The sequence below is a fragment of the Nestor notabilis genome, unplaced genomic scaffold (genome assembly GCF_000696875.1).
Source record: "Nestor notabilis isolate BGI_N333 unplaced genomic scaffold, ASM69687v1 scaffold8277, whole genome shotgun sequence".
Lineage (NCBI taxonomy): Eukaryota > Metazoa > Chordata > Aves > Psittaciformes > Psittacidae > Nestor > Nestor notabilis.
In genome coordinates this window covers 14,059-41,003 of record NW_009935073.1, presented here as the reverse complement: position 1 = coordinate 41,003, position 26,945 = coordinate 14,059, and the positions used below count along the sequence as shown (strand labels likewise).

The 26,945-nt window shown below is 41.5% G+C and overlaps 1 protein-coding gene across 1 annotated transcript in view; it reads right to left on the bottom strand.

Annotated features, from left to right (window-relative positions):
- Positions 1–458: 458 nt before the first annotated feature.
- The window catches only part of WRN (Werner syndrome, RecQ helicase-like), a 38,476-nt gene continuing 11,989 nt past the window's right edge, over positions 459–26,945 (bottom strand). The window contains exons 8-30 of the mRNA XM_010017642.1: positions 26,175–26,277; positions 25,241–25,652; positions 24,493–24,573; positions 23,182–23,326; positions 21,915–21,990; positions 20,960–21,027; positions 20,408–20,516; positions 18,663–18,731; positions 18,061–18,143; positions 16,629–16,735; positions 15,688–15,875; positions 14,384–14,561; positions 13,613–13,794; positions 12,275–12,376; positions 11,842–11,934; positions 10,360–10,501; positions 5,931–6,101; positions 5,756–5,850; positions 3,739–3,814; positions 3,487–3,560; positions 1,833–1,911; positions 1,458–1,570; positions 459–579 (exon numbers count right to left, since the gene is read on the bottom strand). Coding sequence (XP_010015944.1) covers positions 459–579; positions 1,458–1,570; positions 1,833–1,911; positions 3,487–3,560; positions 3,739–3,814; positions 5,756–5,850; positions 5,931–6,101; positions 10,360–10,501; positions 11,842–11,934; positions 12,275–12,376; positions 13,613–13,794; positions 14,384–14,561; positions 15,688–15,875; positions 16,629–16,735; positions 18,061–18,143; positions 18,663–18,731; positions 20,408–20,516; positions 20,960–21,027; positions 21,915–21,990; positions 23,182–23,326; positions 24,493–24,573; positions 25,241–25,652; positions 26,175–26,277 — 2,867 coding nt within the window. The remainder of the gene's footprint in view (positions 580–1,457; positions 1,571–1,832; positions 1,912–3,486; positions 3,561–3,738; positions 3,815–5,755; positions 5,851–5,930; positions 6,102–10,359; positions 10,502–11,841; positions 11,935–12,274; positions 12,377–13,612; positions 13,795–14,383; positions 14,562–15,687; positions 15,876–16,628; positions 16,736–18,060; positions 18,144–18,662; positions 18,732–20,407; positions 20,517–20,959; positions 21,028–21,914; positions 21,991–23,181; positions 23,327–24,492; positions 24,574–25,240; positions 25,653–26,174; positions 26,278–26,945) is intronic.

Genomic DNA, 26,945 nt, shown 5'->3' with positions numbered 1-26,945 from the left:
CCTAACTATTCTATGATTCCATGATTCTAAATCTAAGCTCTTCAGCCAGTCTCCTAAGGAGAAACTCAGAGGAAGCAAAGCCCTGCCCACCAGGTCTACTGCGTTGTTAAGCCATGATGAAAGAACATCTATATAAATTTGACCTCCAGCCCCAAATCACAACAAGCAGCTGCAAGCTTTTGGTAACACCTATTGGACACTCAGCCTGGCCAGATGTGTGACCTTTATAAGGTTGTCCTGGACTTCCAGGATGGCCACACCAATCTGGAACAGATCTCAGTGTCATTCTGATGTCATTGCCAAGGAGCACATTCAGATTTGTGAGGACTCTTTGTACACAAGGTTAGCAAGCTTCACTCCCATGCGTGGACGGAATAGCTAGGACATGGACAAATATGACAGCTGCAGACCACATTACACTATTAAGACTCCTGCGAAGTAGCAGACACTGTAATAAATCATACCTGCAAACTATTTACTTGGCAGAAGTCCTTAATTTCAGCCAGGAGAGGAATCAACATGGTGGATTTTGCTTCAGATACACCATCAATTCTCTTCACGTTCTCAACAGTCGTAGGCCTGGTTTAGGATGAATAATAAAAGCTGTGGAAATGTTCTATGCCAGTGCTTCAAAATATCAGATGTCTGTCAATGACCCATGCCTACAGATCTATTAGCGAAGACTTGAAAGTGTTACTACTGCACCTTCATTGTCTCTGCAACTATTTAAGCTCACTGCTGCTGCTTCTGAATCATGAAGCTTGACCAGAGCAAAAACTTGAAGTTTTTTGCTCACTATTTTGGAGGATCAGTTCTCCACATACATCTTCATTTGCTTCACCTCCCTAGAGCACATACCCCAGAGCCCTTACATGGAACAACAACATACACATTCCCCAAGTAATATTCTCTAGTGCCTTTTAGTAGCTGGAAAAGGCACTTCAGATGCATTAGCAACTGAGCTGCTTCACAATACCCCCTCATACAATGAGGGGAAAAAAAATATATATAAATAAAATAATAGTTTTTCCCCCTTCCTTGCAGTACTTGAGAGCAACACTAAATAGTGCTTATTCTTTTACACCAATTATCCATACAAGGTAATGGACAGCTCCTGACCCGTAGCTGACCCTTAGCAGATAAGGGCATAGTAAAATGATTAAGACACAACGGAGAGAAGCAGATGGAATGGAAAGGATTAGTAGAAAACACACTTCCCTCCTCTGACTCATCAACCTGACAGGAGGTTTGGACACAGACAAAAAGCAAGCCTGATATCAGTAACTGTTTAACTTATACCAGACAGTGGTCTAACAAGGGTATTAAACAGAAATTCTCGAGAAGAGAGCTGTTCCTCTATCCATGAGACACATGCTCCCAACAAGAGCAGAAAGGGGATTTGTGACTTCGCTTGCAATCCTCTTAGTTTGTACAACATGCGCACATGCCTGCTTTACCTTATTCGAGCCATCTCCAACAGGATCTTATTGGTTGCCAAGACAGCTGGAGGAATTACCTTCTCATTAGCTACCTTCTGTCTAGCAGTCAGCAACTTGCCATAGAGAGCAGTCTGTGAAGAGAGCCATATTCTCATGAAGCAGCTCTAGATTGATGTGATTAATATGAGAGGAAGAGTTACAGCTTCCCTCATCTTCCCACTAGCATACAAGAAAACTACAATCTACTAATCCATCTTAACATATTCAGTTCTACTTCTAGGATTTCTATTCAAAAAATCTTTGTAATATTAAGAGCTGCCCAAGCCAGCTGCTCCAATTTAGGATGACTGTGGTCTGCAATTCAACCGTATCCTCCCTCTTCCCAAAACTTACTTCTAACTCTTTTCCTCGGGATGAAACAACACATTCTGAAGGCTTCAAAGGAGATCTGACCAACGAGCACTCTGCAACACTACCAAAAAAAATAAAGCAGCATGAAACAAACCCTTTGTTAGATCAGTTTTTTGAGGAACTTTGCACAGGGCTGTGGGAAAGAAGCAGCCCAACCTATTTTGACTTCTGACAACGCCATCAGACTGCAGTCTGGCACCTCGTGCTAGTGCTGCACTCATACAGGAGTTGAGCTGGTTGGGGCAGAATGAACAGTATCCCTACTCTAACAGAAATCCTGTATCTGGTCCCATAACTTGAAAATACTCCTACTGCACAGAGCTCAAGCAGCTGAAATAACACTTTTGTGGGGAAAAAAACCAACCAAAAACCCCCATCAATATTCCTATCAACAGCTAGATTCTCCTATTGTTAACAAAAACACATTTTGACAAGCAGTTGTCCACTCATAACATCATTCTGACAGTATCCCACGAGAAACACCTTACATGACGCCCCCACGGCTGATAATCCTGGCCAAAAAGAGGTAATATCTTGAAAAGCATCAGTGACAAGAACACAGGTGCTGAGCTGTAAGTAGAATTAGCTGATGTTACTGCTAGGCACATCTGCCTAGAAAGCAGCACCACAGCTTCCAGTCTAGAGGCTCACATTCTTCAGGACATTTGCCCCTAATGAGACTGCCATGATTATACTGCAGTTATCTCTTAGCAGACAAGCTGGGAGTAGGATCATCCTTCCCTAAGCAAAGGGTGAAATAATACTTGTTTGGATCATAGCTGTCCGCAAAATGATTTTTCTTCACATGGCTGCTGTGGCAGTTATTCACCATAAGTGACATATCCTATTTTCCTGTCATCTCTCAGCATCAGGCCCAAAGGAGGAATCAAACTGCTCAGAAATGCAAGGTAGGTTTAATCTGAAGCACCACACAAGCCAGGAAAACAAATTACTTGCTCTGCTTTTTGCAAAAGCTTGTTTCATTGCTTTTGACCTGAGGGAGCCCCAACCTCATTCAGTCTTCTCCAGACTAACACAAAAAGGCAGAAACCTACATGCTCACTTACAGTCCCTGCACAAGGCACACAGGCAGTTCTGCCAGCTTTAAGAGCAAGTCACAACCTAATAACTCTTTTGCTTGAATTATTATTTGCAAACTGCTTGGGAAATAAATGACTGTCCATTTGTTATTTTAAATCATCACAAGTTAAAATTCATTAGTTTTAACCTTTGCCTAGAAGAGACTGAGAAAACATGGGCTCTGGAAAAGCATTTAATCTCAATCTGCTGTTGCTCCATTTTTAGTGAGCATCAGCTGGTTTTCTTGCCTGGATTTGAAGTAATACCTGTGAGAAAGTTTGCACTTCAGCCATTAATAAAGCTCACTTTGCCTGTGACACTACAAGTATACACAACTTGTCAAATTCCAAGCCCATTACATGTTGTAATAGTTCAATGTTTTGAAATATAATGTGATGTACAGTAAGTTTTAAGTCTTTTTTTTTTTTTTAATATATTAAGCCTTTTCACCATCACTTCCCACAAGAGAAAATGCTGGTTTTAAGCATCCTAAAATCAGTATCCCTACTGTTACAGTTAAAATTAGGTAATTAAGTGATATTTTAGAATACTGTACCTGTTAAGCATGTTATCACTTCCTGGAGAAGTTTTACCTTTTCTCTCATGTGCAAACATATCATACAGAGACATCTATATAAAAAAAAACAAATAGAAGAACAAGAACAAACAAATGCTGATTTATGAGTCTTTTCACTGAAGTTATTAGCAGCCAGATATTCTTTTGTAACACCATGAGACACTTGCAAGGTTTCTTGAACGCAAGCATGGACAGAGCATAGAGTGCAAGAGGAGTGATATTCACACAGACCTGCTTCGCTGGAGACTGCCTTGCTCCTTTCTTAACTGGTGAGCACTGCGTTAAGGGCACAGGTAAAGGTCTGCTGCTGTAAGGAAGTAAATTATATCTTAGTGAAATCAAAGTTATTTGTACAGTGACACTGCCACTTAAAATACGTACTAAGCAAACTGATCTGAACTTTGTAAAGGAATATCTTGGGCAAATCAGAAGTTCTTATTGATATCTTAAATTATTATAATCACCATTCTTGAAGAAGAAACACTGAGGACCTCAAAGCCTCTTAATGCTAAAACTAACAAGGAACAAGAATCTTGTCTTATGGAAGAAAAGATTTTTGTGACAACACTTGAAAGATTCAATTTAAAAGACTCCATTACTAGAGAAAAAATGAGTACTAACTTTCTGGCTTGCACTAAACACACAGCTTTCCGTGTTGCTTATGTTTAATAACCAGCATTTTTTTGACCTGTAGACAACAGCTGAGAGCAACACAACAGTAGAATATTAAAAAGCAAAAGAAAATTGCTACTTTGTCTTTACCCAGTTTTGGTTTTGAGCAACAATCTAGACACCAGAACAGGCGCTTAAGACCAGCTCTGAAGAACTCTGTTCTAATATTATTTCTTGCCACAGCAAAGCCTCTGCAACCTCCAATTCATTACCTTTCGCTTCACAATTAGCATGTGTACAGACCAAGACAACACTGCTTATTAAACATACCCAGAAACAAAGAATTACAAGAAAATCATCATGTTATTTTCTTGGAGCTCTATCATCTGATGGCGAATACCTGACCACCACTGAAAAAATACCCTAATTTTGCAGACATACTCACCAGGCCTTTAAATTTCACAGAAATATACAAAGTATTACAGATTTGTACTGAATCAATTCTTGTTGAAACAAAGGCTTTCCCCCTTCAGTCTCAGCTTAAATATTAAGAAAAGCAGCTCAAGTGCATAATTGAGAAAAGTTGCTAGCTGCTCTGCTTCAAGTCTCACAGTATAATTCATCAGCATTAGGAAGAACATCAATCTTGACGATTTTTCCTCTCGCGTTTCTTGTCTTTAGCTGGTTACTTTCTCCATGAGGATGCATTGCTACAACATGCTTCCAGGCTACCCAGAAGGCACACATTTTCTGAGTAGATCAAGTGCTTTCACTGCATTTCTTCATTAACTTCCCCAGTTACACAGCCATCCTATTAGCTCCACTGAAGACCTCAGTGACGAGAGACTATCCAATTTAAGCCGCAAAGACACATCACTTTTCATACCAGCAGTCAGAAGTGTCTATCCAAGCACTCACAGTAACTTCTTTAGCACAGAATCATAGAATGGTTTGGGTTGGAAAGGACCTTAAGATCAACTAGTTCCAACCCCCTGCCATGGGCAGGGACACCTCACACTAGACCATGTTGCCCAAGGCTCTGTCCAACCTGGCCTTAAACACTGCCAGGGATGGAGCATTCACCACTTCTTTGGGCAACCTTTGTCAGTGCCTCACCGCCCTCACAGTAAAGAGCTTCTTCCTTAGATCTAACCTGAACTTTCCCTGTTTCAGTTTGAACCCATCACGTCTTGTCCTATCACTACAGTCCCTGATGAAGAGTCCCTCTCCAGCATCCTTGTTGGTCCCTTCAGATACTGGAAGGCTGCTCTGAGGTCTCCACGCAGCTTCTCTTCTCCAGGCTGAACAGCCCCAATCTTCCCAGCCCGCCTTTATATGGGAGGTGCTCCAGCCCCTGATCGTCCTCGTAGCCTCCTCTGGACTTGCTCCAACAGCTCCCTGTCCTTCTTACATTGAGGACACCAGACCTACACACAGTGCTCCAAGTGGGGTCTCACGAGAGCAGAGTAGAGTGGCAGTTGTTTAGGTAAAGTTATAGCTGGAAACATCAAGTGCAGAAGTCTTCTGTCCAACCTCACCATCTCCAGAAGCAGGCTCCAGAATTTAACACCAGAAACGGATCTGGTGTTAAAATGACAGAAAAAAGGGCTCAAGAGAACACAAGTACTACAATTACCTTCTAGGTGGTCTCTGAAGATTAAGGTCTTCACTGGACTGTAGTAGAAGACTTGGATTTGAGTCAGATCCAGCTTTTAACAGCCAATTTCTACCCTGTAAGAAATAAACCTCATGGCTTAGCTATAGATTACTGCGAGAAGCTTTTGATGGGTAAGTTTCACACCTAAAAGTACCTTCTGGGTAAGCACGCATGTGGTTGTAAAGGTGCTATACTTAGAGACTTCTTTGAGGAACCCTTCCATTATCAATTGTTGGCAGAGCGATTTCCACCAGTTCTCTGGCCAGTCTTTTCCACTACCAAAGAGAGGGTGTCTTCGGTATCTGTTTGGCAAGCGTTGAGAACTCTGGAATTAGAGAAAGAATTGCTCAGACTTCCCCAGTCCTTATGGAACTTTCCAATATATCCAGTAAACCAGAAACCCAAGATTCAAGGATCATGTCCTCAAGAATACTTCTCCATAGGAGAACTTTACAGAAAAGTCCCCAGCCAAAATAGTTATTCAAGCTTCCATTATACCCATTACAATAACCACACCTACAGCACCTCGATGACAGGAGCATAACCCCTGCCTACGGCCTCGGTCATGCCACCGTTCATGAAACTGAACAACAGTTTTACCTCTACTACCCTAACCCACTCCTGTACTTTCTGCCAAGGCTGTGACAAGATCATGACTTTCTTTTGCAGCAAGACCCCAGACAAACCTACACTTAGATCGCAGAACTATTAAAACATCTCCCTTCACGTATGGAGGAAGTTACAGAGATAACACAGCCATCCATACCAGTGAAGAAATTTATCTAGTGCAGCTGCATTCAGACAGTTCAGGTCAGTGTTACACTAACTTACTGATTCTGGTTTTATTTAAAAAGTGTGTACAGAGGTAAAAATAAGTTGATAAATCCTGACTAAATCCCAGGACAGGGGCACAAAAGCCAGAAGCAGGCTCACTATGCATCTGCTCTACTCTTCCTCTCGCCTTCATTGCAAAGAGTTTTTTGTTTGGTTGGTTTTATTTTAAACAGCTGCTATTTACTTGTCTCTTACCACTGATTCAGCCTCTAAAAAAGGTGATTAGCTCCTGTCTGTTTGGTTCTCACCGCCCCCTGAACTCAAGGCCCAAAGGGATGAGAACAGGCTAAAGCCTCTTTCATAGGAGAAACTCTTGGCATGAGCCTGAAAAGTTGATAGCTTCTCTGAAAGAGGGAAATAACAGGGGATCACACATTAGGAAGTAGAAGAGTCTTGGACAGAAGTAAGTTTCTATTTATTGCTAGCATATAAAATCAGCAGCAAGGCAGGTTTCAGACCCTATTATTTGTAGCCTTGCTGAATCCCTCTCCACTGGGGAAACTCCCATCTCCAGGTATACAGTAAGGAGCAATTTGAAGAACTTCAGACGGTCAAAGAGCTGCTACCCTGTCTACACAGCAAAAGAGGATTGTTTAAGAACTCTAGCAGCAGGGGATAGAAGCTGGAGCATCCAGGCACAGGCAAGAGGGACTCAGCTTGCTGCTGGATGGAATCAGGGCACAGAGTCCTGATGGTGAACACAAGGGAGTTATCTAATCTGTTGGCAGAGAAAGCACCAAGTCCTACGTCCTCTCTTCTAGAGAGCCCTCACTCAACTTCTAATGCACATTAAAGCAAGACTTACACTCCTAAGCTTCCAGCTATGCAAATTACATTCATTACTCCAATGACTCCACATTTTCAGAGCATTGTTAACTTGAAGAAATTAAACAATAGAAATTATTATAATAAGAATAAGATGCAAACCAGTACAATTTGTGTCCGTGTTTGGGCTCAGGATCATAGAATGGTTTGGGTTGGAAAGGACCTTAAAGATCATCCAGTTCCAATCCCCTGCCATGGGCAGGGACACCTCACACTAGACCATGTTGCCCAAGGCTCTGTCCAACCTGGCCTTGAGCACTGCCAAGGATGAAGCATTTAGCACTTCTTTGGGCAACCTGTGCCAGTGCCTCACCACCCTCACAGGAAAGAGCTTCTTCCTTAGATCTAACCTGAACTTCCCCTGTTTCAGTTTGAACCCACCACCCCTTGTCCTATTGCTACAGTCCCTGATGAAGAGCCCCTCTCCAGCATCCCTGTAGGTCCCCTTCAGATACTGGAAGGCTGCTATAAGGTCTCCACGCAGCTTCTCTTCTCCAGGCTGAACAGCCCCAATCTTCTCAGCCTGTCTTCATACATGCTCCAGGCCCTGATCATCCTCGTGGCCCTCCTCTGGACTTGCTCCAACAGCTCCCTGTCCTTCTTATGTTGAGGACACGAGCACTGCACACAGTGCTCCAAGTGAGGTCTCACGAGAGCAGAGTAGAGGGGCAGGATCACCTCCTTTGACCTTCTGGTCACACTTCTTTTAATGCAGCCCAGGACACGGGTGGTTTCTGGGCTGTAAGTGCACATTGAAGCCAGTTCATGTTCAGTTTCTCATTGACCAACACCCCCGAGTCCTTCTCCGCAGGGCTGCTCTGTATCACATCTATGCCCAATCTGTAGCTGTGCCTGGGATTGCCCGGACCCAGACGTAGGACCTTGCACTTCACATTGTTGACCTTCATGAGGTTGGTGCTGGCCACCTCACAAGTGTGTCAAGGTCCCTCTGGATGGCATCCCTTCCCTGCAGTGTATCAACCAAACCACACAGCTCAGTCTTGGCAAACTTGCTGAGGGTACTCAATCCCACTGTCTATGCCACCAAAGGTGTTGAACAGGATCGGTCCCAACACTGACTCCTGGGAGACAACACTCATTACCCATCTCCAGATGGACATTTGAGCTGTTGAGCACAACACTCTGCATGTGGCCACCCAGCCAATTCTTTATCCAGCAGGTATCCATCCATCTATCAAATTGGTGTCTCTCCAGTTTAGAGAGCAGGCTGTTGTGCGTGACAGTGTCAAATGCTTTGCACAAGTTCAGGTAGACTCCATCAGCCAGATCATCATTTCAAACTTGCTTAGGACTGACCAACAGAAGCCAAAATAGCAAATGCAGCTTTATACAAATGATCAAATGCTAGAGGCACTACCATAAGCCAAACACAACCAGTCACTGAAACTACTAGTAACAAAGTAATTGCTGAAGTAAGTACAAAATTCCATGTTTGCTGATAAAGTTGTATATTCTTTGTTTAGCAGGGTTAGTATAATACTTCTGTGAATGAAGCTTTAGTTTCCCAGAAGACCCTGTTCGCTTTCACAGTAGACTCAGCATCCATATCTTAAATGAAACATGGTCTCCCTTGTGGTCCACCCAAAGACTGTTGGAGGCCACGTGGACTTTCTAAAAAACACACTCCCAACGAAGGAGCAACATGAATTATCCATATACTACACACAAATGCTTAAAGCAACATACCAGTCAGCCTCAGACAGATACAGCAGAAACTTGTGGTGATACTTCCTACATTTGTTCTAAAGTATATATTGATGCAACAAAGTAAGGAAACTAGGTTTTCTTAATTGCATTAAGATAGAAAAGTTTATTCTTTTAGACAGCAAAATGTTATTCTCTGTTTATAGTGCAAATTTGGTATCAGCTTCACTTCTTTCAGTACTGTCTAATAAATTAAAAATCATGACTACCCGAAAATCTAGAACACTATTTTTTCCCCTAGACATACATGTGTGACAATTAGCAACTCCCTTTCTTATTCAAATGAATGAAGAGGGACATGATTCCCCCAGTGATTCTGTTCTTACTCTTGTACTTTATTTTTGGTGAGTTTCTTGTCTACTATTTATGAAGCATACAAAAAAAAAATGAAAAAGAAAAAAGGTACATAGAAATCATTTACGTTCATTCCAGTATCCTGCTTCCCATCTTACTACTTCAAGCCAGCCAGTAGTACAAAGCTAGAAGGCAAGGCATCATTTGCTTTAATCAAACATAAACCAACTAATTACCAAGCAAAGATGAGTTTATTCTTCATTCTGAAAAAGCTGTTCCTTTCAGGATAATGGAAATCATTCATCTTCATAAAAAAACCCAAAACAAAACAAAAAACACTCAGCTACTTCTAGGATAACATCAAACTCACTATAAAGCAAACAAAGGTTCAAGCCTTGCAGGAAGAGGTTTAGAACCCCTGCCAATACTTGAGCTGGCATTCATATGTTTAACAAACAGCTGTCAATTCAAAACAACCCACCAAATACAGGACAGCTCCACACAAGGCAAATAACAGGTACTATTTCTGAACTGAACTCTTAGGCCATAAAGCACTAAACATTTCCATTTCACTGCTAAGAAAGACAGAGCTGAGAGGGCAAGAGTTTGAAGGCAGAAACTGTTCCTTTGCTGTACATGCACAAAATTAAATACATGTTTAAGAGGTTCACTACTTTTATGGCTGTTGCCCTTAAAGACAAAAAGCTAGTTTGCTGCATGGGAAGTGCTGCTGAACTTGCCTCTACAAATATCCAGCTCTCTGAGAAAAAGTTAGTAAGTAAATGTGTGTATACACACTTTTGGATGTATGTATATCAAAGTACTGTTTGGTATATCAATAAAAAGGGACATTAACAGTCCCTCCACTCTCAGAACACATACAAAAGGTGTTTACTGTCACTTACAGACCCTCGAAGAAACAGAATGGGAACTCTAGTTCCAAACTTCTCCTCCAGGGTGGTCACTGCAGACAGCAGCTGATACGCTTGCTTCCCAAAGTCCTGTAAACCACCTTCAAAGTCACTGGGGACTGCAAAACAAGACACCCTGAAACGCACAAAGAAAACCAAGTTGAACACACATACAAATCAAGTCCACTCCCTTAGTTTCAAATACTGACTATCAAGTGACAACTAAATAAAATACACACTTCAAGTTACATTAATATAAACAATTGAACACCTTTAAATGCAAGAACTAGGACCGAAAACACTAGAGACCAGTGAGACTAGGAAAAAGTCAAAATCACTTGTGGCTAAGACACAAGTATTGGCCAGCAATACAATAAGCAGTTCTTCATGGTACTTGCTGTGACAGAAAAACCTTGTCTCAGCAATCTCCTGAATTTAGCATTTTAATATTTGGACTGTTTTAAACACGCAAGACATTTCTTTAATTGCACCCAATAGCAAAGACTTTTTTTGGCTACTTTTTTAGGTAACAAAGGAGATAAAAAGCAGAAGGCAAGAGCAACGCCATTAAGGCATTTCTAGGATTTATTAATACCTTTATTGACTAAAAGAACCCATTGAAGAATTACTGGCACAAATCACTTCTCAGGAGGAGAAAATGAACAGTGATCTATGGCAACTGATTTCAGTTCCACAACACAAATTCACTATGTGACTCTTTCACTGGCACAGCAACGTGACTTCAAGGACTGAAATTATTATCTCTCAAGTTCTCTTCTTTTTTAGTTTCGGTAGAGGCCAGGCAAAGATTTTTCACCCTTGAGCATACAGGACATTTAGCAGAATTGATAACTTTTTCCAGAAGGCAAAGCAGCCTAACATCTTGTTGCAGATCAAAAAGCATCAGGCTACCAGCAAGAACAAGGAATCCTTTATTATGAACTTCAGGAAAAGCATGTACATTCACACAGGAGAAACCAAAGGTGTTTCTGCTCATACCTGTGTGACTGCTGACCCCTGGGCTTCCCTTCAGCACACCTATGAGATTATTAGCAGTGCCAGAAAGAACACATGTCAGCACACACTGGAAGAGGAGAACAACTTCCTTAATTTAACCTTAGACATGTGGTATCACACTCCACTTACAGGTGGGTTTTTTTCAGGGATTAATTACCTAGCAGATCTTAAACTGATGAACAGAAGTGTATCTCGCAGCTTATGAATGTTACTCTAAACTCTTTTAGGAACTGTCACTGTCCTTTGTTAATAGGCTTTCCCACAGTTCAGTTTCAAACTGCCTTATGGCTTGCTCAACTGTTTAGGAGAAGGTTAAAGGCAGTTTTTCAGACATAAACTTCAGGCTGAACATCTGCAAGATCAGGTGCATAAAAAGTCAATTCTTCCAGATTATTTGCCTCATAAGTCAGCCTGAGAGAATGTAACATCTTATATGAGTCTTCAGGGAAGAAAGCTTACCTGGACCTGCAGTTATCACAGCAATCTTCTGTGCCCATGATGCCAGAAGAAACCTTTCGGAGTTGTTTGTCTTCAAAATGAGACAGAATAATTCTGCCCAAGGGAATGTAGAGAATTAAATAAAAGACCAAGATTTACACATTAAATTTATTGCAGAAAACAGAGTTGAAACCAGCATCATTAATTAATTCACTGGGGAGCCAATTATTTGCCCTTGATTCCTCTAAAGAAAAAGTGGGATTTTTTTTTTCAAGTAAATAAGGAAACACTTGATATATATGTATAAATATGCTGAAGGCTATATTTTTTTATACTGCTGCTTCGTATAAAACATGCTTGCAGAACACACAGTCAATATAAGATGCCTTGTGGTTACAACCTCCAGTCAAAACTGACTCAAGTGACAAAGCATTGAATAGATTCTAGTACTCACTTCCTCCTGCAGCTGTTTGACAAAAGGTACTTCCCTATTTTTCCCAACATCTTCAGTTTGTACAAGCGGAATTTTTCATTGCGTATCTCACTCAGAAGATGTCTGTCAGTCAAAGGAAAAAAGAGCGGCCTTAAACATGACCACTATTCCCCTGTCCCGCACCAAAAATGAAACATGCCAGACCTCTGCCTCAGTCAAACTCACCAGAAACAGCTAGAAAATCCTGCTAAAACCAGACCCCAACTGCCTGCCTGTTTCTCCACAATCTTGACTCTTATTACAGCTCAGAGAATGCTCAGAAGAGCACCTTATTCATATTCCTCTAAGTATGACCATTATTCCAAACAGGAGAGGCTTTTTCCAGCCCCACAGGCTACTAAGCTTCAGAAATCCATGTCAAAAAGCACAGAGGAAGGAGGAAAGGGCAGAGGGCATTGTGAGAGGGCAATTTCTCTCTCTCTAGTTTTCCACACTCTGGCACGTTCTCATCAATGCTACTGCCACATTACTAAGTGTGTCAGGATAGTCTTCTTTTAAGAAACTCAGAGGTGGTATGTTATAACAAAATGTACATATTGCCTCATTTTTATATCCTTTATAGTAATCACTAGAAGCATTCAACTGAGAAAATGCACTGGGAGTACTGGAAAGGTGCATGGAACACTCGCTCTGCCCATGCTCCGAGCTGCTGTGAGCCAAGCCTGAGCTACTATCTGCACCACACTCACTGTGCCACATGGCACCAAAACCAAACCAAAACCAGAGGTGTTGGTCACCACATTAACACAGCTTCACCATTTCAGCTCAAGAGTTGAGCAAAGCAAGTTTCTGCCTGCCCAGAAGAAAAAAAAACAACGTATAGATTTCACAGATGATGGCAGCATGCTGACAAGCTCAAACGACTGAGTACAGACACTTCTGTGGTCCTGTAACAGCCATGGACAAAATCAACAGGACTCCTACAACTAGCACTCCTCCACCCAGAAGAAAAAAGAAAATACATTATTTCCCCATTTAGACACGCTTAATTCTACAGCATCAGCACTCTTAAGTGTGATGATGGGTCTAAAACCAAGTCAGATAATTTACAGGACAAGTGACCAGGTTTTGTCACTGCCTGCCTTGCAAAACATCTTCAAGAAAGCAGAACTGGAACAAGGACACACTAACATTAGTGCACTTGTGGACTATCTTCTGGAAGCATGGCATACTTAGTACTGTGTGTATGCAGGAAAGGACTTAGAACCATTCTGAAAAATATATCACATCTTCAACAAAACCTACCCTGCTCCTCTGTTCTGGCTATCTGTGTCAAAGCAGTTGTTTTCAGTCAATTACCTGTTGAAAGACAAGTCTGATGCAGTCCATAACACATGACAAGCAGCAGGAAGCCCATCACGACCAGCTCTCCCAATTTCTTGGTAATAGGATTCCATTTCCTTAGGGGCACCGTAATGAATAACCATCCGGATATCTGTTTTATTGATGCCCATTCCAAATGCCACTGTAGCTACAACACACTACAAAACAGGAGTCACACACTTAAAGTTTTGAAACGAGCATCAAGAATATGCCTGGGTGAATGCTCACACATTTGGTGACAACTTTTTGCCATGGACTCAAAGTTAAGCCTAAATTACAATGGCTTCCAACTCACACTTAACTTCCACAGTACTACCATTAAGTCTGATTCTGGTCAGAGTATGAGCATAGGAATATAAACATGACAGTGGTCATGTGTTGAGGCAAATGCTAGAGTGGTTTCAAGCTGTTATTCTCCAACAACAAGCATAAAAACCTATCATGAAGGGCAACGCAAGAAGGCCCAGGATAACTCTGTGCCTGCTATGGAGGAAAGCAGTTCACAGAATTGATGATATTGTTCCAGCTACCACTATTTTCCTCAGATGTCACACATTTTTAAAAGACTTACTGAAGGAATTTGAAGCATCAGCCAGGAATCCTATTACTGTCAGCTTAGACCAGCGATTTCTTTGCCCAGAACTGGAGACAAATGGCAAACACATGCTGACATTCCCAAATTCTTTCCTCTACCAGAAACCCTACAGATTATAAATAGGACCAAGTGGACTTAAGTTTCCTACATACCTGAATTTCATCCCTCATGAACTGGTGATGGGCCTCTCTCCTTTGTTTGATTCCCATACCAGCATGGTATGTACGACAGGCCACACTGAGTTTCATCAATTCAGACGCAACCTGTTCGGTGGCTTTTCTGGAAGGGCAGTAGATGATAGTGGGCCCTTCAAACTCATATGCAGAACTGCTGTAAGTAATAGCAACATGTAAAGACACAGAACAGAAGAAGCCACCCTTCCACTAAATGTGTGACTGGACCTAGTTGAAAAGGGAACATAGCTTTTACAGCAGTTCACTTTCTTGGGGATACAGAAATTTAAACAGATTTCTAAATGGTCCACTCATACACAAATTGTCTGTCCTTTGGAAAATGACTTGGAAGTTACTTAGCATCGTAGAATAGTTTGGGTTGGAAAGGACCTTAAAGCTCATCCACTTCCAACCCCCTGCCACAGGCAGGGACACCTTCCACTCAACCAGGTTGCTCCAAACCCTGTCCAACCTGGCCTTGAACACTGCCAGGGATGGGGCAGCCACAGCTTCTCTGGACAACCTGTGCCAGGGCCTCACCACCCTCACAAGGAAGAAGTTTCTCCTAAGATCTCATCTCGATCTCCACTCCGTCAGTTTAAATCCATTCCCCCTTGTTCTGTCACTACAGGCCTTTGTAAAAAGTCGCTCTCCACATTTCTTGTAGGCCCTGTTGCAAAGTACAGAAGATTTTGATCTCTAGAAGGAGCAGGATAAGACCTCCCAATTTCCTTTAAGTCATGAAGAAATACGCTTTTACAGCTGTCACTTTTGAAAGGACTACCTTTATGTAACTAGGTACAAATGAGCAATAAAAAAATCATATATATTGCTGTAAAGGCACACACCATAGCTTGCAAGAAGTAGAACAGGACCAGAAGAGGTACACCACTGGGTCTGCTACTAGAAAAGGACTGCAATTAGTTCTAGTGGAAAACAAAAAAAATCTTACCATGGATTTGTAGCGGACTCATGTGCCTTTTGTACAACACAAGGGAGAGTTACCCACCAGCTAATCCATCATAATCATTTTAATTGCTACAGCAGGCCCTCTGAGGATCAAATAATGCCAAAGATCCTCAAGTAAGCAATATGCAGACAGTGGGGGTCCATCGCTACTTGACTTAGAAGTCTTTTTTAACTTGGGAGAGGAGAGTAGGCACAACAAGTGACTAGCATGGTTGGGCTTCCTCACCTGCTACCAAGTCTTAGTACACACTACTTTAACTCCAAAATACTCAATTATATCTGAGGAGTCAGTGAACACAGGCTTAAATTCTTACCTTCCTTTCCTAATAAGGAACTGCTTCAAATCCCTAAGGATATTTCCACTTTGTTGTCCAACTTCTAAGTACAGGTTAGGTCTGTCAAAACTAGTACACGTGACCTGGGGATTCTTCAGGTTCAGACAATTCACTATGTCCTCCCTAATTGACGGACTTGCAGTTGCAGTTAAAGCAACAATGGGAACCTACAATGAAAAGTAAAAGTCTAAGACCTCTCAGATTTTTGTTTTAAACAAAAAAAAAATCATGAGTCGAAACTGAAATAACATGTAAACAGGCACTTTTATCTGCTGATGATCACTGGATCAGCAAAGCTATTTGAAAAACATAGTTATTATTTAGCTTCCTAGACCTTTGGTCTACACTGTTCAGGAGAGCAGACAAGGACAGAAAGCACATTTGAAATAAGGAGTTTTACTGTGAATGTATGTTTTCTTTAGTTACATCTTCAAGTAGTCTACAGTCATTTTCTGAGATGGCTAGCTAAGTTTAGGGAACATACGACAACACTTCCAAGAAAAGCGTGCAACATTCAGGTCTAAGTTTTTGAGGTTTTGCTGTAAATTCTTGGAAAGTGTCTAGAAATCACAGTTGCATGTTCTTACAAGCCACTGAGCCAGCCAGTTTAGAAAACATCCCTCAATATTAAACTAGAAGCTTAGGGACACATCTTCCACAGCACAGGGATCCAAAGTAATTTAATTATCAGAAGTTTCTGGCAGTCCAGGTTCAGAATATCCTCCATTTAAGCATTTGGAAAAAAAGCCCCAAAAACCAAAAAACCACACAGCTCAGTCACTGACAGGGACTACACACATTCCAAAACAGCATGGTAAGTAAATCCCAAGAGCAACATCAAGACTGTTATTTCAAAGTACCATAGACAATGAAATAGTATCCTTCTCTTACATTAGAAATCAAACACATAAAAACCTCACCAATGGCAGAGCCTTCTTTAATGAGCCTAGAGTTCTAAAGGAATTTCTGAAGTCATGACCCCACTCAGAAATGCAATGAGCTTCATCAACAGCTATGAGCGTAATACCTGATGGGAACAGAACCATAACATGGACACATTAACAAGACAAACCAACATGGGAAATGACTAAATACAAATACCTTATTCGGCTCAATCCCAAGGTTTCCTGAGAAGGCACCAGTTGTCTGCTTAATACTTGTTTCTACAATGCCTTCTGCTGTACCAAAGTCCTAGGCACATTTTTTTAATGGCCTTTTCTGTAAGAAGAGCTAAAGGGCTTTTACAGACTCCCCCCTGCACTATGTCTGCTTCCTTCTCCAAGCTTCAGACTTCCAACATCCCTCACAATGGGTCAAAAACTTGAGCTACCTCCAATAATACCTTTTCCTACCCTGACTGCCAGACTTGGATAATAGTCACAAATAGCAATTACATGTCATTACCTTTATTTTCTCAGTTGTAAAACAAACCCTCAGAGTCTCAGGTCTGCACTGAAGAGAAGTGGAAGTCCAGAAAAATTGGACGAGAGAGGAGTTAAAAATGTCCCTGGAAAAATTACCTTACATAGTCTGAATCAGAGAAAACCCTCTACTAGAGTACAGATATCCCACTCTAATCTGCATGTTTAAAGTGCTCTAGTGGCAGAGAGGCCAAGCATACAGTTTGCTGGAACACTGAAAATTCAGATGGCTCATCTTCTCCCTAGATTGTCCTTCCTGCCAACAGTACTAGAAACTTAGTTTCTTACTAAAAAATTCTTGGGGTCTACATGCCTTGAATTTACCCAACTGAGAGATCCATCAGCTGCATCATCTTTGAAGAAGAGACTTTTTAGGACTGGTAAGAGTCATAGAATGGTTTGAATTGGAAGGGACCTTAAAGCTCAACCAGTTCCAACCCCTGCCATGGGGTGCCAAGAGACACCTTCCACTAGACCAAGTTGCTCCAAGCTCCATCCAGCCTGGCCTTGAACACTGCCACGGATGAGGCAGTCACAGCTTCTCTGGGCAACCTGTGCCAGGGCCTCACCACCTCTGTAGTATTTCACAAGAAAGTTTCATTGTTACACTCTGAGAAAGACTAGAGATTAGAACACTTAAAAGGTTAAATAGTTACTGACATACATTGATCAGTTTTTTTTAACACCTCTGCTCCTAGCAGCTTAACATTCCCACACCAAGAACATACTAAAGACACCACTTAGGTGATTTGTTTGTTTTTCATCAGTAAAAGGATCTTCTGACACCATTTACTGCTGGCTACTACAGTAACCTCTGAACTCACTAGCAGGAAGAAACTGATGAAAAGTGTTCAAGTATTAAAAAAAGAATAAAAATATTTAGGCATTTAAGCTGCCTGCCAGCTCAACCACAGCCTTACCCCCAACTTACCAACAGTCTGATCAAGCTCCTGAAGTAAGTCCAAGTTCCCTGAACAAAACTCTGGAGTCATATATATGACTCTGTACTGCCCCCTGAAACATCAAGAAAATACGCTGTCATAGAAGGAGAAGCCCCACACAACTCAAATAAACCACAACCATGATTGTCTAGAAGATGTAAATGAACGCAAGTACAGACTTCAGGAGAGGGAACAAGATCAAGGAAGTGGAGACCACAGAAAGCATTCCAGAATAATAGGAAGGCAAGGCAGAAACAGTATGACAGGAAAAACAGCAGTGATGTACTGGCATTAGAACAAGAGGGGACTGTTGTGATGACTTGGTGACAAATACAGGTCTAAAACTTGTGTGTGTGAAATTATGTAGAAATCCTAACTATAAAGCCAAGTCAAAAAGCCCCATCTCCCCAGCCATGGGCTATAGACTCCCACACACTCAGGCTGGGTGGATGCAAGCAGTATCACTGACTGCCATGTTCTAGGTCTGAGCCAGAAGCAAGAGATTCAGTGATGATGGATCAGGGAGACATCCTACCTCTCAAACACACCTACATCAGAACCTGCAGTCCTAGAAAGCTTAGCTCAGACTTACCCTTTGATGCATTCTCTGATGTTTTTCGACTGAGCTGAACCAAGTAAGCAAGCTGGAATACCCAACATGCTGCGGAAGTAAAGATGCACAGTCACGAACAGATTTACTCCGAACACTTTCTGCCTTAGCAGTCAGCCTATGCCAGCATATCATAAAAGAAATCCAAGCTGTGAGGTCAGAAACTACTTTCTTCAACAGATCTTCACGGGAAAAACCTGTTGAAAAAGCTGGATTCATCACTGACTATTCCCACCACCCAAATGTTCCTCCACTTCCCCTCCAGCTGTCTCCCACTACACACTTCATTAGTGCAATAAGGAATCGGAGAAATAAAGACCATTTCCCTTGCACAAGTTTAATAATAAACATCCAAAAGAAGAAAATACAGTAAATACATTTTTTTTCATTTATGATCTTACTCAGTTCACCACATTGCCTTACTAGTTTGCAATTTTTTTGCCTTGCCTTCCACTCTCTTGTGAGCTACTGGTGCTGCATTTGCTCCTTTTCAATCTGGAGGCTGCTTTTTAATGATAGATTCAGTAATTACATTTACCAGCTTAGCCACTTCATATTTGACCTCTTTCAGGACCCTGCAACACCTGTCCTCTTAACTTAAGTGATTTACAGCATTTTTATTCCAGCCTTTTGGTTTGATAGCTTCTCCCCTCTCATTCCTGTGTTTCAGTCCTTGGCAGAACTGCACCCAGACTGCCAGACAAATTACTGAACCGCATTAGGTTGTGGAAATTCAATCTCCTTGGCCTTCAGAATGAATGACCTGCTGAGAAGGTAGTGAATAAACCCTTTCCACTGAGGAAAAAAGTATAAAAGCCAAAGAAGCAGTAGAATACACATAGACACCCTGCTGATTAATACTCAGTCTAGAAGCTGGCTACAGAGCCAGCTTTGGCTGCCCAGCCATTCATCCGCACATAGTCATAATGTGCAGCAGAAAATACCACACATCACTGATGTTCCTTACTTGAAAATAAACTCCATATCCTCTCTTTCACAAAAGACCTGCTCTTTCCAAGTTGGACAAGGCAGGAATGAACTAGACAACTCAGCATGATTCCCACAGCTTAAATGAAAAAGCGTCAGAAGTGAATAGCTGTTATAACAGAAAGCAAGTACATGTAAAGAAAGCACTATCGGGTCAAGAGAAACCTATTTGATTTTAATACACCACCTATAACTGCTCATGTTAAGAGCAATTCAGTGTCACCCACTAGTTCCCCCCATCAGACCTTAAAAGAAGCAAAGAGGCCAGGTGTTAGGAGACTTACTACACCATCCATCTTCAAAGCCTGTACTGTAACACTGAACTGAATGGCCTACAGCTTCCAGCTGCAAGTTGCTTAGATGTTACTTCTCCAACAAGGAAGCCCTACCAAATTTTGACGTAACTCTCAGAGGCTGAAATAGCCTGTGAAGCTCCTTCATCAGTTCAGTCTGCACAAAAGGGCCTATGAATCCAGAAATATGCAAGAAGGATCCACCTTCAAGAACAACCCATCAGCATAGATCCTTTGCAAATCCACCCTACCATTCACATAACTGGTAAACCCAGTGATCTTAGACTGCTTACACAGTTTGTATGGGTTCCTTAAGAAACACATGCTTTACAGCTGACAAACAGCTTTGCTGTATGAAACTGCAACCTTAAACACCAAGAAATACCACAAAGCAGAGTCCATTGGTTTCCACTGGCAATTCAGCAGCAGCTTGTTGTTATTACTTACGTCAACTGCAGCACCTGGTCCTCCATCAAGGAGACAAGAGGACAGATGACAATTCCTGTAAGTCCAGTGTAAACAGGAGGAAACTGGTAGCACAAGCTTTTTCCATAGCCTTAAAGAAAAGGAAAGCAGATATGAGACATCATTCTTTCTATGCAGCTACCACATACAGCTATAGGAAACAATTTTAACACCCTGTTGAGCCCTAAGAAAAGAATCATAAAATGGTTAGAGTTGGAAGGAAGCTTAAAGACCATCTAGTTCCAACCCCACTGACAGATGCAGGGACACCTTCCAAGAAGTGATGTTTGTTCTGCTAGTAGAGGAACAAAGTTGCAACATATGGTCAGCATCCATCTGATACCCCTCGCTACGCTGTTTGTGATGATAGGGAGGACAGAAAAACAAGTAGCTAGCATAGCTGGCTCACACTTAGTGTCTCAGTCAGAGCACCCTGCTCATGTAAGCCACATGCACAGTCTCCAAGTTAGAGTTCTACTCTCCTCAAAAAGGAAAAGATTTTTCATTGCTTCTCAGGATGTAAAGTTAACTTACCAGTTGCCATGACAACGAGATTATCTCTTCTGTCTTCTAGAAGAGAATTGATCACTTTCCACTGGACCCTTTCAATTAAACAAAGGGGAATATTTTATTTTTGCCACCAAACTTAACATGGCAGTTTTGTTAAACTGCATATTCAGTTGAATTTCAGGTTGAAGAAACCCTTCTGGCTGCCTCATAGCATGTTGTCCTTGCAGGCTGCAACCACTCAAATGATCCAGCTGCTGCAGGGAGACCCCGCAGTGCTACAGTTCTATTCAACACAAGACCTCAATTCTGCCAACCCTTCCATGGTCTCACAATTGTACATAACTGTGCAGACAATTTAAAAAGTCCCCCCAACCCACATTTCCAAAAGTTTACCAAATACTGAGTAAAACAGTTTCCCCCTCCAAGTGTTGCTCTTAGGCTGCATCTTGCACAGAATGCATTCTGCCACCAGCCATCCAGGAAGATTTCATCCCATTCTCATTGAGCTTCATTGTAACAGCAATGCTGAAGTACCAAGGCACATGGTGCACTCAGATTATGCTACATGAGACAGCTAGAAGTCTGTTCCTCCTGAATTAGAACCACATAAAGGATAACCAGACTATGAAATGTTATCACACAGACAATAACATCTGTGCAGTTTGCGGCTTGCTCTTTAAAGACACCTGAACTAGACCTGATGCAATAAAGCTTCACTCACAGAAGATGTGCCATCAGCAAAAGTCAAGAAGCTCATAGTCGACTGTGAGATTATGGTATTGTACGTAACACTCCATAAAGATTTATCTTGACATATTGTTGTAGCAAAAGCAGCTTTTCTTGTTCTAGAGATTTTGTACAGGTCCTAGCTTGTTAGTAGTTTTTCAAGTAATAAAAAAAAATAAAATCAGTTGAAAGAAGGGGGGAGGGTGGGGGGAAAGAACCCTGGAGTGTACATTTTAACAGAAAACATACTTACGGCTTAAAAGAGGAATGCCCAAAATAGGTCTTCAGACAGGTGCTGTGTCTTTCACTAGGTAGTGGCAGCAATGGATCTTTAGTGGAAGAGAAGAGAGAAAGCTTCACTTGGAATGAAATTTTAAAAAGATGAAGCACTGTCTTGACAAACAACAGTCTGCTCATGATTAGTGATGCCTGGGTGCCAGGATCTGAGTAACTCCAGTGAAAAGAGACATCAAACTCTGAAGATATTTACTGGCTAGAATAAAGGATTAAGAAAGCAAAGGGGCTCCCCAGCAAACCTATGAAGAGGAGAACATATGGCTTCATTAATAACATAATAAAAGCAATAAGTATTCTAATGTGTCACTGCATTATCTGGACATGTTTGGACAAGATACTGGAGATATTTTACTAGGCATGCCTTCAAAGACCCTACAGAAGTTACACTGAGGAACACCCAGCACTGCAAGCTGCTAACAAATTCATGGTCCAAAAGTGCAAGGGGATCCTAATTCTGCTGTGAGCACTGAAGAAACATATTCAAGATCTGTTGAAATTTATAGCTAACATTCAGCAGTAGAAAGCATGACATTTCCACCTAGTTTTTGTCTGTTGGGCAAGCTCACATTCCCTGTAATAGCTTATCTGGCTGTTGTTTAGAGAGATGAACTGAACAAAAAAGAGTAACTCAACTGTCCCAAGCTAGCAGCCCATGTTCTGCTTAGAAGCAGAAAGCAGGTCTTCTCCTACCCTGGTCTAACTTCCACAACCAGGAAGGAAGCTTCCACACAGGAACAGTCCAAGCTGAGGAAAATCAAGCTGTATTTCACCTCACATTTCAGCCTCTGTTCCCCATTCCTTCGTCCCCAAAGGGCCAGTTCCAAAGCACTTGGTCAAGATCAAGCTCAAGTCAGATTTTCCTAACAATTCTACCACAAAACAACAGATGAACAACAAAAGTAAAGCACGTAGAAAGGTACCATCTTCCCCTCTGCTGTGTTCTGAATCATTCCTCTCAGTTCTGTATGGCCTCCATGTCCCCGTAACAGTTTGATGCTCCCATCAAGCATACAAAACACCTACTTATCATGGTAGGGTTCAAATATGTTTTGCCAAGGACACCTTCACATTTTCATCCTGACACACAGACAAGTACTTTCAAAACCCAGATAAGCTCCAATTTTTGCTTTAAGAAACCAAGCACAAAATGTCCATGTGCTTCCACATCTGCTTGACAGTGGATTTATTTTTTATTTAATCATACATTATAATTTAAAACATACCCAAACATTCTTCCTCTTCTTCCTCAACATCTTCATCTTCATCACCATCTGGTGAAATGTTCAATTCTGTATCAGGACTTCTCCCGGCTTTATTGGACTCTCTTCCGCTTAAAGCTCCTTCAGCATCATCTACATCTTCTAAAGACTGAGAATCGGGAAAAAAAGTTATTTTGGAGCGTGAAAGGGCAGATAACAATGCATGTCTGAGTTAATATGATATAGGGACACATGAGTTTCAAACTGCTTATGACGTAACTTAGATCTATCAACACGCAACATACGGAAAAGCACGGTGGTCAAACTGCTTTATCAGTAGCATTCAAATTCCAAGAGCCATTTCCTGGATACCAATAAAACAGCTTTTGTTTCTTCACTGCAAAAATGTCTTTGAAGTTTTGAAGACACTAAAATCTGCTTGAGAAAAATCAACAGCTGGATTTTTGACTTAAGCAGATAAAGGCACAGATTTGACTGAGGCTAGTAAAAAAGCAGAAAGGATGTCATCCCAATGTCATGTTACACTCAAGGTACTCTAACCAACACTAACTAAACATCTTCTACTCAAGTGAATGTTTTTGACAAAAAATAGCATTTACAGAAGATTGACATGCAGCATTAAGAACCATCCAGATGAGACCTGGTACTTCCCCAGGAGCAAAATCGTCTTTTACCCCTGACCTTGGAGTCTTGCGTCCTAGCAAACTCTAAGCAACACACTTCACTTCACACATTTACAAGCACACAAACACATGCGACTGCTCTGGTGCAAACATTCAGTCACTTGACTCCAAATACATATATTATTCTGGGGGATCAGAAGAAAAGCCAGGGTAAAGAAAAGATAAGATTTGATATCTGTATCTTCTTTTCAGGAAATCAAAGTTATACCACTAAAATCACACAAAGAAGCCTGCAAAACATGGCTACAAAGCAATATGACCTACACTCCAGGTTAGCAGCACCTGCAGCACACAAACTGCCCTGTCAGCTCAACCACTTGGACAAGGGTTTGAATGCATGACAAGTGAAGCAGACCAGTTTATGAAAGATAATCTACATAAGTAGAGCAAGTGAGTGGATCAGGTCCAAGCTGGTACAGACAAGATGCAGCAGAACACAAACAATACTGCAGTCTAACACTAGTAAACTGAATTCTTCAGGTATCCACACATTCATCTGTCTTCTGTCCATCTCCTGTAAGCTAAACACTTTTGCTTCATATCCCCTCCCCTGAACTACATTATACTCCACTGTGAACCAAGAGCATTATCATTACCAAGAAAATTAAAACCAACCCCCTGAGGCACTCACTTTAAGCATCTCCATTTCCAGCTCTTCATCACTTTCAATGACACAGGAAATATTTTGTTCGTTGTCTGTGGAGCACGCCTCCTAAGAAAAAATAAGTTATTCTTATCAGCAAAGTTATTTCTACTTTACCCACAACCTTTCAACCTTCTCTAGATATTGTACGCCATTTCCCTGTATGCTTTTACTTCTCACCAAACTAAGCACAACATTAGGCTCTGAAGCATGCCCATTTAAAAAAAAAAAAAATCCAAAAAGTATTATAATATAGCAATGCCCTGGAGGAAGAGACAAAACCAGTAGTATCACGATGTGTGAAACACTTGGAATGTAAGAAAAATCAGAATGTGAGTTAAGAGGCATCAGTCTACACTCAGCAATCACAAGAAGGACTGCTGTTTACAGATCCCTTAGAAAAAGATCTGCTTTTTTAGTCATGACCAAGTCAGAGATGCTCAAGTGCAGAATTTCTCTCCATCCTGCTAGAAGTTACTTGATAGCATATTAGCAACTGAAGAGGAAAACTAATTAAATTATCTGGAGCTTCTGATTCAGAATCCTTCCAATCCCCATGACTGAAAAGCAGCCCAGTGCTTGACTACCCTCACAAATACTTTCCAGACTGAGCCCTTGTCCCAACCCACTATAATAGTCTCTCAGGAATAGAACTTTTAAAAATCTTGGGGGAATTAAGGACGAGATCACTTCCCCTGCATGGGTGTCCATGATTAATGGTGGCTTTTCCCATTACCTCAGCTGCAGCTTCCTTGGCGAATTCTTCTGCAGCCTGATATTCCAAGACCTGAAGTTCCTGCTCAGTAATGTCTAGTGACATGAAGTCCTCTCTGCCTGCTTTGTCCTTAGAGCTGGCTGCTGCAGCTCCATCTTCTACAGTGCTGCCTCTCTCTGCTGCTTCTTCTTTAAGATCTTCCTCCCAGAAGCCAGCAAGGGTAGCATCAGAGCAGATGTTGAAGTCACCTTCAAGTTGTTTAGCTAGTTCAGGCATTTCAACTTTCTGTGCTTCAACATTTGCTGACTCTGCTTCAAGATTTGTTGGACTTGTGCCGAAGCTCTTCTCCAGTACAGAAGGACAACCTGAACCAAACAGCATGCTTCTTAAGACAGTTACGTTCTCTGATATGTCAGCTATTATTTCTGCAGCCCTAGAAGGTAGAACAGGAAAGCTAAACCAAAACGATAAAAGCAGTTACTACACACATCTCCGCCACAAGCAGAATTGAGTGTTCTACTCTGTTTCTCCAAAACTTCACTCATATCACTGGCATTCCACATCTGTGACAATTAAATTTCTTCACACTGAAGATCACCTATAAAGACTCTGAAAACACTGTTTGTGGTACTGCCCCCACACTTACATCAGGTCTCCAGACTTCTAGTAGTCAGTCATGTGAGAGGCCTGACATTTATGAAAGGTCTTGCTGTGCATTTCAGCAAGAAGCAACAGATTCAGCCAAGTTCAGTGTCAAACCCACTGCAAGTAGCCCAGTGAAAACCTATGTTCCTATATATAAAGACAGTGTTTTCCCATCAAGTGTAGCATGCTTTTACTTGGAATACAGAGACTGCTGCTAACACCCATGCATTTTGCTGCGTGGAACCTTAGGGATCAAGAGCAAGACACTTTTGTTACAGGTAAAGTAGAGACAGGCTGGCAAAATTCTAACCTCTGCACATTTTCAAGTTGCCCAGAAGAGTCAGGGATGCGAGAAGCCACATCTGCAATTTCTGCAGCTAGTGAAGTCAAGTGCTCCTTCACACCCATGTCACCTGTAAGAAGTGCCATCAGAGTCATGTCACAACAGTTGAGGTCTAACACCTATATGCAAACAAGTTCCATTCAAGTAACTCCAGTTCTACAAGACCTAGAGCTGGTAAGACAGCCTTTTCCAGTGCTTAAATGACAAGTACACAGAATGAGGCCAACCCTCCACATACTTCAGCATCACATTTCTTCCAGTGACTGGTTAGACATGCTCAGGAAAAAAAGGATGTATAACAGGACCATTACTAAGTGATCCTTCCTCAGTATCTGCTCCAGCTTCCAGAAAAGAGATGCTAACAGAAATATGCTGACTAAACCAAACTCAAAAAATTGCACCTAAGATAGTATTGCCACTTCTGGCTGATAGGAAAGTAAAATTCAGCCAGTACAAAATGGAAATACACTTCTCACCTCTTTTTCCAACCATAAGCTACATGCAATCCTTAACTTTGCTTATGATGCATGACCTGAACAAGAACTGAGACTTTGAAACCACTTTTCTAATCAAGTAAATAATGCTAAGCTGCTCTAAAAATGTGGGTCCTATTAATACACCTCAAGAGAAGCAAGTCTTCATAACACATTTTCTTTCTTGGGTCTTACCTCTTTTTGAACTAGATTTTTGTCCCTGCATCAGCAGGATTGGTATTAACTCACTGACGTGTTTCCATAA